Source organism: Ziziphus jujuba, chromosome 5 (genome assembly GCF_031755915.1).
Source record: "Ziziphus jujuba cultivar Dongzao chromosome 5, ASM3175591v1".
In the NCBI taxonomy this organism is placed as follows: domain Eukaryota; kingdom Viridiplantae; phylum Streptophyta; class Magnoliopsida; order Rosales; family Rhamnaceae; genus Ziziphus; species Ziziphus jujuba.
Genome location: NC_083383.1, coordinates 30,753,252 through 30,766,594, shown reverse-complemented (window position 1 = coordinate 30,766,594; position 13,343 = coordinate 30,753,252). Strand labels below are relative to the sequence as shown.

The following is a 13,343-nucleotide window of genomic DNA, read 5'->3' as shown; positions in this document are numbered from 1 at the left end:
GGGGGGGTGACAAGATCATTGACTCACATTGAAACACATGTCAGTTGGTGGTTCGATGATCCCGCGTATGATTCAGTGTTTCTCGCTTGTATCAAGAAATTTGATCCAACTGGCTTCAACATTGTATGAATTTGATCACCATCGGCTCATCCATGCATAAACGGAGACATTAACATTACCTCTTCAAATGGACGGTGGAAATTCACCTTCATGAAGTTTGATCTTGGATTATCTGAGTTCGTATTTCAGAACCAATAAAGTTAAAAAAAAAAAAATTAGACTTAAAATATATAATGAAATATCGATATCATTTTTGGCCTGCTTCATGCCCATAACTTGATCTGCTGCAATATTGAAAATGAACTCGTTTGAGGTTCATGTTACTTAAATTTGAATATTTGATTATAAATATTCTTTTAGTTTCAACACCTTTCTATTTTAATGCTATTTATTTACATTTTCTAGGTTTAAATGCATCTATAGGATATATATATATATATATATATATAAACCAATTACAATGCTTTAACGTATTTTGAAGACACAAACAAGGATTTTCATTGAGGTTATTATAAACATTAGAGGGCTAAATCTAAAAGCCTTTAATATGATTATGACGTTATATTATATAGTCTCCTAATTAATGCACAATATTGATAAACTTTAGCATTAAGCTGATGTCTTTCATAAACTCTTTTTAACAAAACAAAAAAGGCAAAGCAAAAGAGTACCAACAATATTTTGACAAAGCAAAAAAGGAAAAATTGAAAAGGGATCGATGCCTAGTTTGGGAGGTTGAGTACTTAATTTTTATTTTTTATTTTTATCAAAATCAATTCAGGAAAACTAACAGAAGGAGCTATAATGATATTTACCTAAAATATTATGGGCGTATCATCGGATAGATTATATTGGACACGATACGGTTAATTACTTACCATTGGATGTTGTGATCTGTATGACCCGAACATGAACATATATAAGAACTAATCCAATAAAAAGATAAAATAAAAAACCTAGAAATGGAATTTATTAAGGCCATGCAAAAATTAAGATACATACATATATTATGTACATAGAGCCCAAATGCTGAATGATCTCTGCTTTCTTTCTGTTCTCTCCATTGCTCCAGCTTGAAGGAAAGCTGATCTGGATCCACATATATTATGTACATACATACATATAGCATTGATCCAACCCCGACCTAGCGAACCTAGCTAATATTGCAGATGGGCTTTAAGACCATTAGTCTTCTTGCATATACTCTCTCTCTCTCTCTATATATATATATATACAAATATATATAATATTTATATTCAAATTAGAGTAGAATTATCAGTATTTATGAAAGTGAGTAGGGTCCGTGTATGCCATATTTATATATTGATTACAAAGGGATATAAAACAATATTTATGTTTCTGAAACGTCACAGTTTTTGTTCTTATATAGTAATATTGATTTTCAATAGAACATAGTCGATGTAGCTGGTTTTGTTTGATACCAAAAATATCCGTTCAATGTTTGCTGTCCAACGGAGTAAGCATATGCATATTATAGGTTAAAAATTCAGTAGGTACGTGTTTGGATAAGCCAGTTGATGTTTGTACTTTGTGGTATTAATGAGTATGACTTAAAATTGAGAGCAGCTAGGTGAGGACAGGATTATTTAATTAATTAATTGATTGTTGCGTTTTGAGAGATTGGTGGTTGTGTGTGGAAAATTTAAGAGGGTATGACATATTCTCCATATCCGAGTGTTGTTTGATTGCATGAGCACCAAAACAAAACTGAGACACACTGGATCATGTGCTTTCCACCGGGCTTGCTCCGGTTTTCTGCACCATATATACTATCTCTCTTGAGAGCTTTGCTTTTTTGGGTGCTTTATACATGTTTGACACTCATATTTGGGGTAAATTTATTCTGTTTATGCTTTTGAGGCACCACATTTATATGCTTTTGACCAAATGATTTTAATTTTATATGGACAGTTAGCTACCCTTTTTTTTTTAACCTGAATAGAAATGGTACACTTATTATATTCTCACCTCAAGGTATTTTTGCTCAATTTAGCAAATATATCATTATTTTATGAAAGTATCCATTTTATATAACGTAGATATGTGAAAATTTTGATTAAATAAATGTAAATTTTGGCCCCTTTTTTTTTTATTAAATTAAGACAATTTTTGTTTTGTTAAATTTGATAATTTAGCCATTGTTTTTAGAAAATTTTCCAAATAATTAAACCACTTCATTTAGATAAAAATGTAAATTTGTCAAAATATTTTACACCATTGGCTGTTGTTATGTTGCTAAAGTAATCAAATAGCGCCTAGAAAAGCACTTCATATGTAAAACTTGAATTCAAATCCAAGAGATTCCGTCCCACTAGAGATAGTCTTGATAACAATAATTACTCATGTCTAAATAATTTTTCTTGTCTGAATATGTAAAATCTTCCTTCTCCGAGTTAACATGTATTATAAAAAAATAAAAGTCAAAGGGAGACCAAAACAGAATTGGGGACTACGAGCATTTTGGTTATAAGGTCTACCATAACACCAATATTGTTCTCCATATTATAAAATTACCAAAAAATGTATCTATAGGATCTTCTGTATCAAGACGAAGCTATAGATGCTATCTACTGTGTCACTATCTTCAAAATTGGTCTCCATTTGCATGGCCCCAAACTAAAAAGGTTTAGATTCTCAACCTTCAAACAAGTCATCAAAATTAAAGCAATTAGAATAATAGAAAGTTCAATTCATCTAGCCGTTGACCATTGAAAAACAAAATGCTAATAGATCTGTGTCTCATTCAAATGCATGCAGAAATGTGCAAGTAATGTGAAAAATAGAAAACACTGCTCAAGACTTCACGAGTGAGAATTTATTTGGTAGACAACAATCCAATTCAACATGAGAAAACAATCACACCTTCCATTTTATAAGGTATTGAAATTCAATTTGTCAAATCCGCTTGACTAGCTTCAGATGATGGTTGTACAAGCTTTTGTTGAACTTGGTCTAGGTGCAGTGAATCTTCTATCAATCAGGAAAAAGAACTTTAGGAAGCCGTCGTACATGACCTTTTTATATTTATCCCAATATATATATATATATATATATATTTTTTGGTAACTAATATATATTCCAACAATTATTTCACAAGGTATATATAAAGATATAGATTCATATACAGGTACGTGGCAAATGCTAGCTAGCAGCTGGTGTAGGCAGGTGCCTCACATGAGACTTCGAAAGAGCGGTACGTGTCAAAATGAGAATTGGGAATTGGCTGTCTAGAAACAAAGATGGCTTGCTATTGGCTTTTATATATACAGCTTACAGGTGTGAAACGATGCTTCATTCACCCAAAAAAAAAAAACTCAAATATTTATGGGTGTTATATATGCAAGCAAAGCCAAAGAGAAAATGCAATTACAAGTTTGATCATAAACAAAGATAGAAGCTATATTATACAAGCTATATTATATAATTAACTTGGTGAACCTATTCATAGGAAACTGTCTAGGAAGCTGTCTAGTTAGGTGTGAAGTGTGTGTAAAGCCCAGAAAGGGAGGAAACACTGGCCAATAGGGGCTCAAAAGAATGTAGCGCTCTGCTCTATATACCTTTTTTATATGCAAAGAACTGTTTTAATTTCCAATTGCCTTAGCTTTAAGCTGTGGATTCCATTGAACCAATAGGGAGCTTAGATTGAGCTAGATATTCAATCCCTTCTGGTAGTGAAATGTTTCTCTTATTCAACAGCATTGATTCCATATATATGCACCACTGTTAACGTTGTTGGACAAACATAGGCCAAGAATTATATATAGAATGCGACATGAAAAGCCTTTTCTGAATTAGAGATATATATATATAATCATGGAAAAGTTTCAGTGATCATTCTGATCACTTAAAGTGGCCTAGCTAATTTATTTAGATTTAGATTTAGATTTAGATTTAGATTTTATATACATAAATATATATATATATATATTATAATCCATTTTATGATCATCAAGATAAGGTTCGAAGGCATAAAGCCTTTGTTATATCTTAATCGCAATTTGGGTTCGGAAGCATTGAGGTAAAGCAAGTAGTCCAACTCGTTTCCAAATTACCGAAAGGACCACCATGGTATATGCACCAATAAACCCTTAAACAATTTGTTGAAATTAATCTAGTATATAGTTAGTCAAGTTATTTAACATATTGCCATGGATTAGTTTTAACAATATATTATGTTTACTATGGCAATGACTATACATGTCGACCCATAATTACAGATTAATTGGACCTTCCATTTTTAGAGCAATATATCAAATTGCACATACAACTTAAACGTTTTATGCATATGAAAGAAATTCATGGATTTTTTTTATAAAGATTATATCTCAAAAATGCCTCATCTTGTATATCGGTACTGGAATTTCTTAACATTCTAATTAAGTCTCTGGTAAATCAATATGAAAACAAAAACAAAAACGAAAAAAGAAGAAGAAAAAAAAGTCTCTAAGATAATCGGGACGTGCTATGAAAACAGAGAGAATAAGGGTTAGAACAGAGGATGCGAATTCCTCTTTCTGAAGTACTACTACCTCATCTTACTCATATATGACAATAGAATTATGATGAGCAATTTCCCACACTCCCATGTAGCGCGTGAAACCCACCTTTACGGCTACATGTAATTGGGACCCACTTAGCCATGAATTTCGCACACTCGGTTTAGTTATGTTCTTGAATATTTGTATAAAAAAGTCCAAAAGTGGGGCCCTCTCATTTATTTGGAAACAAAAAATCTAAGGAAATCACCTATCTTTATAAACTCCAGTACATTGCAACTGTACAAGAAGCAAAACTTGGGTAAACTGATCCTCCAAAAATTGGGTAAGGTACAATTTTGAGCTTATAAATAGGACATCCCCAATTGTGAAACAAGCTCATTCAAACATATTGTGAGAAAGATTGATCAATATTATCAAAGAGTGAAAGAGAAAAATAAAAATGGAAGGTGCTCAAGGAAGTTCATCATCATCATCAAAAGGTTTATGTACTAGTGCAATGACACTTAGCCAACTGGGCGATTCTCATGTCCCTCAACGTTATGTTCTTCCTCCATCTCAACGCCCAAATCCTACTCCTAAATATTGCCCTTCTACAAATCTTCCCATTATAGACCTTTCCTCTCTACAACATCCTTCTCTTAGATCTAATGTGATTCATGAGATTCGGATGGCTTGTAAGGAACTAGGCTTCTTTCAGGTATATTTGTATATTCATATCTATATATATATATATATATATATTATATGTGCATAACTTGTTCCATTTCCATTATCATGGAGTCTCCATATTAGCAAGACATGTTCTATGGATTAATCTTTTTTGAATTGTGAAATTAATTTCCTTATTAATATCAAACTATGAGTTAATGAAATTAACAGTTTACATTTAGACTAAGTAGGCTATATTTTTATTTTCGATAAATAAAAATGACGTATAATCATGGTTATGTACAAGAGTCTATGCATGCATGGATTATTATTTCCGCCACGGTTATGGTTGTTCTCAATTATTTTTATGATCCCATCATATTTAATTTGAATAGTTTTTATGATTATAGGTGATTAATCATGGAGTTCCTCAATCGGTAATAAACCATGCCCTAGAAGCTGCAACTGAGTTCTTCAACTTGCCCATTGACGAAAAAATGCTTCTGTTTTCTGATGATATTCATGAACCTGTAAGGTATGGAACAAGTTTAAATCATGTTGTAGACCAAGTTTACTTTTGGAGAGACTTTCTCAAGCACTATTCCCATCCTATCTCTGATTGGATCCACCTTTGGCCATCCAATCCTCCTACTTACAAGTAAGCAAAGCAAATTAACCCTTAATTAGAAAAATATATATCTCTATATAATAGTCCAAAATATTGTTTTAAGTATAGGTGTTACATCACCACTCATACTAAAGTTTACCCTTAATTATAAGAGACCAAAATATAATAAAGAATGGATTACGTATTTTAAAATTTTTATTCCTAAAGTTAAATTGATTAAAATGGATATCTTTGTAATTTGTGTGGAAATTAATAAAATTATTATTATTATTATTATTATTATGAATCTCAACGTGTAAGTCAACAAATCAAAAAAAATAAAAAATTATGATAATGTATTTTGGTTTGACAGGGAGAAGATGGCAAACTACACAAAAGCAATTCACGTGTTACAAAAGCAACTCATGGGACTTGTATTTGAAAGCTTGGGGCTAAACCCTAATTACTTAGAAGAAGAAGTAGAAAATGGCTCAGAAGTCCTAGCTGTGAATTGCTACCCTGCGTGTCCCCAACCCGAGCTCACCCTTGGGATACCGCCACATTCCGATTACGGTGCCCTAACAATCTTACTCCAAAGCTGTCCGGGGCTACAGGTCATGGACAGCCACAACAACTGGGTCTCGGTCCCGGCCATTCAAGGCGCTCTTATAGTTCAACTTGGAGATCAAATGGAGGTGATAAGCAATGGACAATACAAAGGTGTTGTTCACCGAGCAACCGTTAACATGGAGAAGCGGAGATTCTCCATTGCTAGTCTCCATAGCCTAGCTTTGAGCAAGAAAATTGGACCAGCACCACAACTTGTTGATGAACAACACCCAAAAGCCTACAAAGAGTTCAGCTTTAAGGATTTTCTTGATTTCATTTCAAGAAATGATATTATGGAGGGAAGGTTTCTTGATACTGTTAAGAATAATCCATGAAAAATAATGGTAGTACCACTGAAGTGAATTAATTTAATTAAGGTAATTATGATGGTTTTAATGTTCTACTTTCATTTTTTTATTTTTTTATCTTTTTTTTAGTCTTCATGGTGGTACTTATGTTGACTAGGTAAAATAAATGCTTTATGCTAATTTCGAATTTGTCTTTTCATGCATGTTTGAGGCAATGTTGTTAAATAAAGTAATGTATCGGTTTCAGTTCCATCCATATATTTCGATCTTGTTTTTTATTATTATTATTATTATTATTATTACTACTATTATTATATATTTATTTATTTTTTGTCTTATTCGATTCCCCGCTTCACTATATGTATGTATGTTATATAATAAAAAACAGAGACAGATATAGCTAGCTACAAAAAAAATAAAAAAATAGAAAAATAAAAAAATAAAAAAAAATCAATAAAAAAATGAGCATATCAAATATATATATATATATATATATATATTTATATATGTACACAAATACACACATAAAGCCAAAGTTGGTCATGATACAATTCTCGACCATATGACGTAGGAAGATGCAAGTATTATTTTCTCTTAAAATTTTGAAAACAATCGATATATAATATATAAAGGATATTTGCATGTAAAACAACAACAAAAATTATTTTTTAGTCAAAAACAACAATATTAATTAGATTATTATCAGCAACTAAATCTTTGGCTTGCAATATTGAAGATACAGATAGACTAGACTGCCATCTCATCTCATAGTTATTAAAAATGACTGCAAGCAATTGAATTTATTTGTTATTTACTAATAAATTTATATATATATTTTGTTTTTACTAAAAATTATTATTTTTTAATATTATTATAATTAGTTAACTATGATTGAATTCCATCCCAAAAAAAAAAAAAAAAACGAGTGCAACCAATTAAATTGATTTGCTTTTTTAATAAAATTAAATTTATTTGTTATCTACTGTACAGTAACTAGAATAATAGATCTAAAAAATCATAGGATTTAACTAATAAGAGAGAGAGCTAAAATATAATTTTAATTAAAAATAAAGATGCATAATTTACATACAGTTTTGAATGACATATTTCCTATCTTCAGATTGGAGATTTGATATTGGATCTTCCTTGAGCTCTTTCACAACAATACCTTCCAAAATAAAAAATCAAATATATAGATCAACAACGAAGAGAATAAATGATGCTAAAATATACTTATATATACACACACACTTACATTGATAAATGAGTCTCTTCCATAGTCCAAGGTTATAAGAACAGCTTTTGAAGGCCGATGACTTGGCATGGAATGGAGTTAATCCCTTCTTATTGACAGAATTAACAAGATCCCCATACAAGTGAATTATTTGGTATGCCAAATCTGTCAATATTAATGAAAGTGCATGCATACAGGTCGATCGGATTAAATTGAGATGACAAAATCTCATGCTTAATTATATACAGATTACACCCACAAAAAAAAAAAAAAAACTATATACCGATTTAAGCAATGAATTCAAAGAATTAATTAAATCGCTCACCAAAGTGCCCGTTATTGATTGCAGCATCTAGAATATTGTACCACTGTTAGATCTCCTGGTATAAGAGTAGTGATGATAATTCGGCAAATTAGAGTCAGAGGTGGCAGAGCACACGGAATGGAGGTACAGGAAAGCTTCCTTGTTTCCATTAATAGCTGCAATGAATAGAGCAGTGTCTGTGTTTTTGGTCCGAACGCCAATCAGTGATGGATTAGCTGCCTCGACGACGTACTTACACATGAGTTTGCACCCCACCGAAGCTGCATGGTGAAGAGGCGGTAGTGGTGAAAAAGAAGATGACACAAAGATAGAAAGAGATAGACGGTAGATGGACTCTCAGTGAATCTCTGTATCTAGGACTTTTTTTTTTTTTTTTTTTAAGAAACACCATATTTTAGTTCTAATCCTCAAATCCTAAAAATAAGCATTTAATTTTTAGTGTATTTTACAAGGTGGGCATATCCTCCGCCTTTTTTATTTTTTATTTTTTAATTTTTGATAATGCAGTTAAATATTTAAAAATGCTATTAAAAAGTAAAATCTTATCTAATTCATTCTAATCTAATTAAAAATGCTTTTATTTTATATTATAAACAGTATTTTTCAAATATGCTATAATTATATGTTATAAAATCCTAGATATGTTGTAGGGTCATAGGCCTGGAATATTTGTTTTTACTTCCACCATCAAGAATTTTTTATTCTTTAATTTAAATGGAGTATTTCATTGGTATAGCTATTGCTGAGCAACATCTTGTTGATTTTAATATGTATTTCTATTACCAAATTCTTGTGCTCAATCAAATTAGTATTTCCTTAATTCTTGGGTTCACTAATTGAGTTATATAACATATATGTATAAAGATATAACATATATGTATAAAGAAAATACTTGAAAGAGATATCAACAATCCAATCTATACAATCTACCATAGTCCAATATATAAATCCAATATAAATTGTAAATCCAATATAAATAAAATAAATATAAAAAAATCAAATCTAAATCAAATCTAAAAGTGGAATCTATATTTGTTAATATGTTTAACATAGATTTTTTAGATTTTTTGAATAGATTTATTTAATTAATATATATTTAATATATAAATTCTGTATTTTTTATAATATATAAATAGAAGTTGATCGTTGAAATGATAATTGGTACGACAAAAATACAAGATATCAATTTTTTTTTCTAGATTGGAGTTTTTAAAAAAGATTTACGGAATTATATTGGACCTTATTCTTATTTTTACTCTTGTATTGAGAATCACAATAGGCGTACAATTAGCATGAAGTAATGCCTAAGGACTTATAAGTCTTAAATCAACATTGAAAATTAAAGAAAAGCAGAAGAAGTTACTAGTAAGGTTAGGTAACTAATTTTAAGTGTATTGTATCCCTTTTTTATATTTTCCCTCCAAAACTTTTTTATAAGAAAACTTTAATGACAATATTTATAGGGTTAATTACATTTTGCTATTTTCAATTTTTAAGATTTTGTAATTTTGATTATCAACTTTTTAACACAACAATTTATATATTTAATTTTTCAATTTGTTATAATTTTGGTCTTGTTTAACTTTTGACTATCGAGTTTAACCACAATTTAATATTAAATTGTATCAATTTTCCAACTAAAAACAATACTAAAATATAAAATATTAAAACTATTTTCAAAAATTTTCTCTTTAGTAACATTATTTAAAAAAAATTTGTGAGTGCAGGTCAATTAATTGTTGTTAAACTCTATTAAATTTCAAATTAAAAAAAATTAAAAATTCAAATTTTAAAAACTAGACTTAAAATTTTATATTTCAGTATCATTTATTTCGAAATTTAATATAATTATTAAGACGACTATTAAATCATATTAGTCAAAAATCAAAAAAGTTAAAATTGCAACAAATTAAAAAAATAAATAAAGACCTAAATTGTTGAATTGAAAAGTTAAATACCTAAATTGCAAAATATTAAAAATCAAGTGTATCAAGGTGTAATTAATCCAAATTTATATATGCCCATATGACACTTCATGTAATATTGACATTCTCTTTTTTGATTAATTAGATAAGGGGATTTCATCACCAGATCTTGAATTCAGATTTTAAATATCACCAATAGTAATTATCAACTAGGCTAATTCGAAGGAGACAATATTGGCATTTTCTGATAATAAAAATTTAGTATAGTTCTTACATAATTAAAATCATTTTGATTAATTAAATGTATAATTTGGATAGGCATTCAGAACAAATTATTAAAGCGATCAAACTGAAATAAACCTGGGGCAATTTTACAATTCTGATAAGTGAGAACAAACGCCGATTGCGTACATGTACATTGTTTTGAAGAAATCTATAGGAAGATGCAAATCTATTACTTTGACAAGACAATATGGGTACATAATGGGTACGTATCCGGCTGGCGGATCCGACACAGAACGTAACGCTTTGCAATCCAATATGCCAGGTGTTGAACACGTGTCAGATGGAAAAGTAAGATCCACGTTACCCAAACAAACGCTTGCCCTTATGTTTTCATGAGAACTGAAGATTGAAACGCCAATCAGGTAACCAAAACATGCAAAAATGGTAATAATAATTAGCGAAATTCTAATTAGTACAGTCGACAATTTTGGTTAAGGTTATTACTAGAACACATGCAAAAAAGAACAACAAAAAAAAAATTTAATATATATATATATATATATATATATATTAAATAACTAAACATAAAAACAAGAAAGGAAGGAAAAGAAATATAAACATAAAATTTGAAAAAAAAAAAATCGACACCATGCAATATTAATATGAAAACTATAAACATTACCATTCAGGTGGTGAAGAAACTAGCACCAAGATGCTTTCTCTGTGTTTGTTTTATTGTTCCTTTCATGAGAAACAATTGTGATGAGCTTATAAATTCGATTGATAGTCGACATGATGGAGCCTCAATAAATCAAACACATGCTTCCTCGACACTAGCCAGCATCCATCTTTCAAATCCGCCAAGGATTAACACTCTTAATATATCCTCAAAATTCATTTTACTCTCATAAACACTTTCATAAGAGGAAGAAAATGGTTTATCATGTAACTATATATAGGTTATAATATTATTCTCCAAAGGAGATCTTTATTAGAACACATAAATAGTATACTTGAAGGGATTAAACTTAGATTTGGTTTCTAACTTCTAACCCTAGTGGATGATCTATCTAGACCCCATAGATATGCTCCGTGAATGTACATATATGCTATATATAATACAAACACACACACACACACACACACATATATATATATATATATATTTATTGATATAATGGCCAACTTTATTTGGGAATGAATGTGTTCTAGTTTCTCTATTTCTAGCTAAAATACATGAACATGAAAAGCCAAGTAGAGTGCGTGTGCGAGCTCGTCATTTTCCTTCATTATTTATAAAATGATATAAAGCAACTTTCATTTTCTTTCTCTACGTCACTCACTCACACACACACACACATATTTATTGATATAATGGTCAACTTAATTAGGGCATGAATGTGCTCTAGTATTCTCTATTTCTAGATCAAATGCATGAACATGAAAAGCCGAGTAGAGTGCGTGTCCAGCTCTTCATTTTCCTTCATTATTTATAAAATGATACAAAAACAACTTTCATTTTCTTTCTCTACGTCACACACACACACACACACACACACATAGTTTTTTCACCAAACACATTAGAAAAAAAAAAAAAAAAAAAAAAAAGACACCTGACACATGTTGAGATTTTTCTTAGGAAATAAGGGAAGGAAAAGATTTTAAATATATGTATTGTTTTGTTGTTATATACTTGAATAGAACAGAAGTGGAAGGTTTTGTTTGGTTCCCAATTGTTTCAACATTTTCGGTCCACTTGTGTTTGATATTTAAATTAATTGGATTAAAAAAAACATTATTCATGGATTTAGGTGTTGTCGTATAGAGTTTGCATTATTCATTGGAGAATTGAAAAGGGTGTAATCAAGAGGGCAAAAGCATGTGGATAAGTAGACGAAATAGAACAAGTAGATGAAATTGAAGGTGGACCCTTGCTCTTTAACTTTGACCTCTGAAATCTGAATTTATAGACGCTGGCCATGTCTCTCCCACATAAGCCATTTTGGATTATATATGATAACAGCTCGTAACTCTTTCGTATATAATTATAAGGCTTACACTTGCACATCAATGTATAAAACGTCATGAACATATGCAACTGCCGCAAAATTTTGTTTTTACACGCTGAAATGTGGGCAATTTGGTGGTTCTCAGGCACCATATGTTGTACTTGTATCTATATATATATATATATATATATATTATTTTTTGGATATATGTGCGTATATAAGACCAATTTTTATTACCCACCAAACAAAAAAACCAATTTCTTATTTGGGATTTTTTCAATTGAGTTGGTCAATCTTTTAAAATTTAAATTTAAAAAGTTGATCTTCTAGATTCTTAATTAGTAAAATATTATTATATGAATTTCATGAAAGAACAATTGCATGTATGTGTATCTTTTGAAAATGAAATTAATAGTACTAAGATTTTTTATTTTTTTTGGCTGGAATTAGTACTAAGATATTATTTGTCAGGACCTGTCCAAAACTTCTCATCGGAACCCTGGACAAGCTCTGATCCCAGGAAAATATCACCGAACCTTCCAATGGAAAATCCGAAAACATCTCCCCTAAGGGAAGGACTTACCACAAAATTTACCTGCACGAAGATACACTCCTATAGGGCATCACCTTATCCCTCCCACCTTACTACAATAATTTCCACAGTGGCAGCACTTCGATAATAATTTATATATAAAACACATACGTATATATATATATATATATGCAATAGGAATAATCAACTAAATAAACAACCAATTATACCTTTAATCATTCACGTCTGCCCACACCACCCACTGATTGCCATACATTTCAAATATTGTGTTACAAAATCTACCGATGCGTAATATAAGAAGAAAAGTAAATAATCAT

The 13,343-nt window shown here is 30.2% G+C and overlaps 1 protein-coding gene and 1 long non-coding RNA gene across 2 annotated transcripts; one reads left to right on the top strand and one right to left on the bottom strand.

The window, feature by feature from the left end:
- The first annotated feature begins 5,022 nt into the window (after nucleotides 1–5,022).
- Nucleotides 5,023–6,782, top strand: LOC132803639 (flavanone 3-dioxygenase 3-like). The gene is made up of 3 exons (XM_060816922.1): nucleotides 5,023–5,280; nucleotides 5,642–5,889; nucleotides 6,212–6,782. Exons 1-3 carry the CDS (start codon nucleotides 5,023–5,025, stop codon nucleotides 6,780–6,782), a joined length of 1,077 nt encoding a protein of 358 aa, XP_060672905.1.
- A 3,807-nt stretch (nucleotides 6,783–10,589) lies between these two features.
- LOC132803919 (uncharacterized) lies at nucleotides 10,590–11,585 on the bottom strand. The gene is made up of 2 exons (XR_009639158.1): nucleotides 11,147–11,585; nucleotides 10,590–10,863 (listed from the first exon to the last, which is right to left on the bottom strand). It is a non-coding gene; the product is annotated as an uncharacterized LOC132803919 (long non-coding RNA).
- Between the last annotated feature and the right edge of the window lie 1,758 nt (nucleotides 11,586–13,343).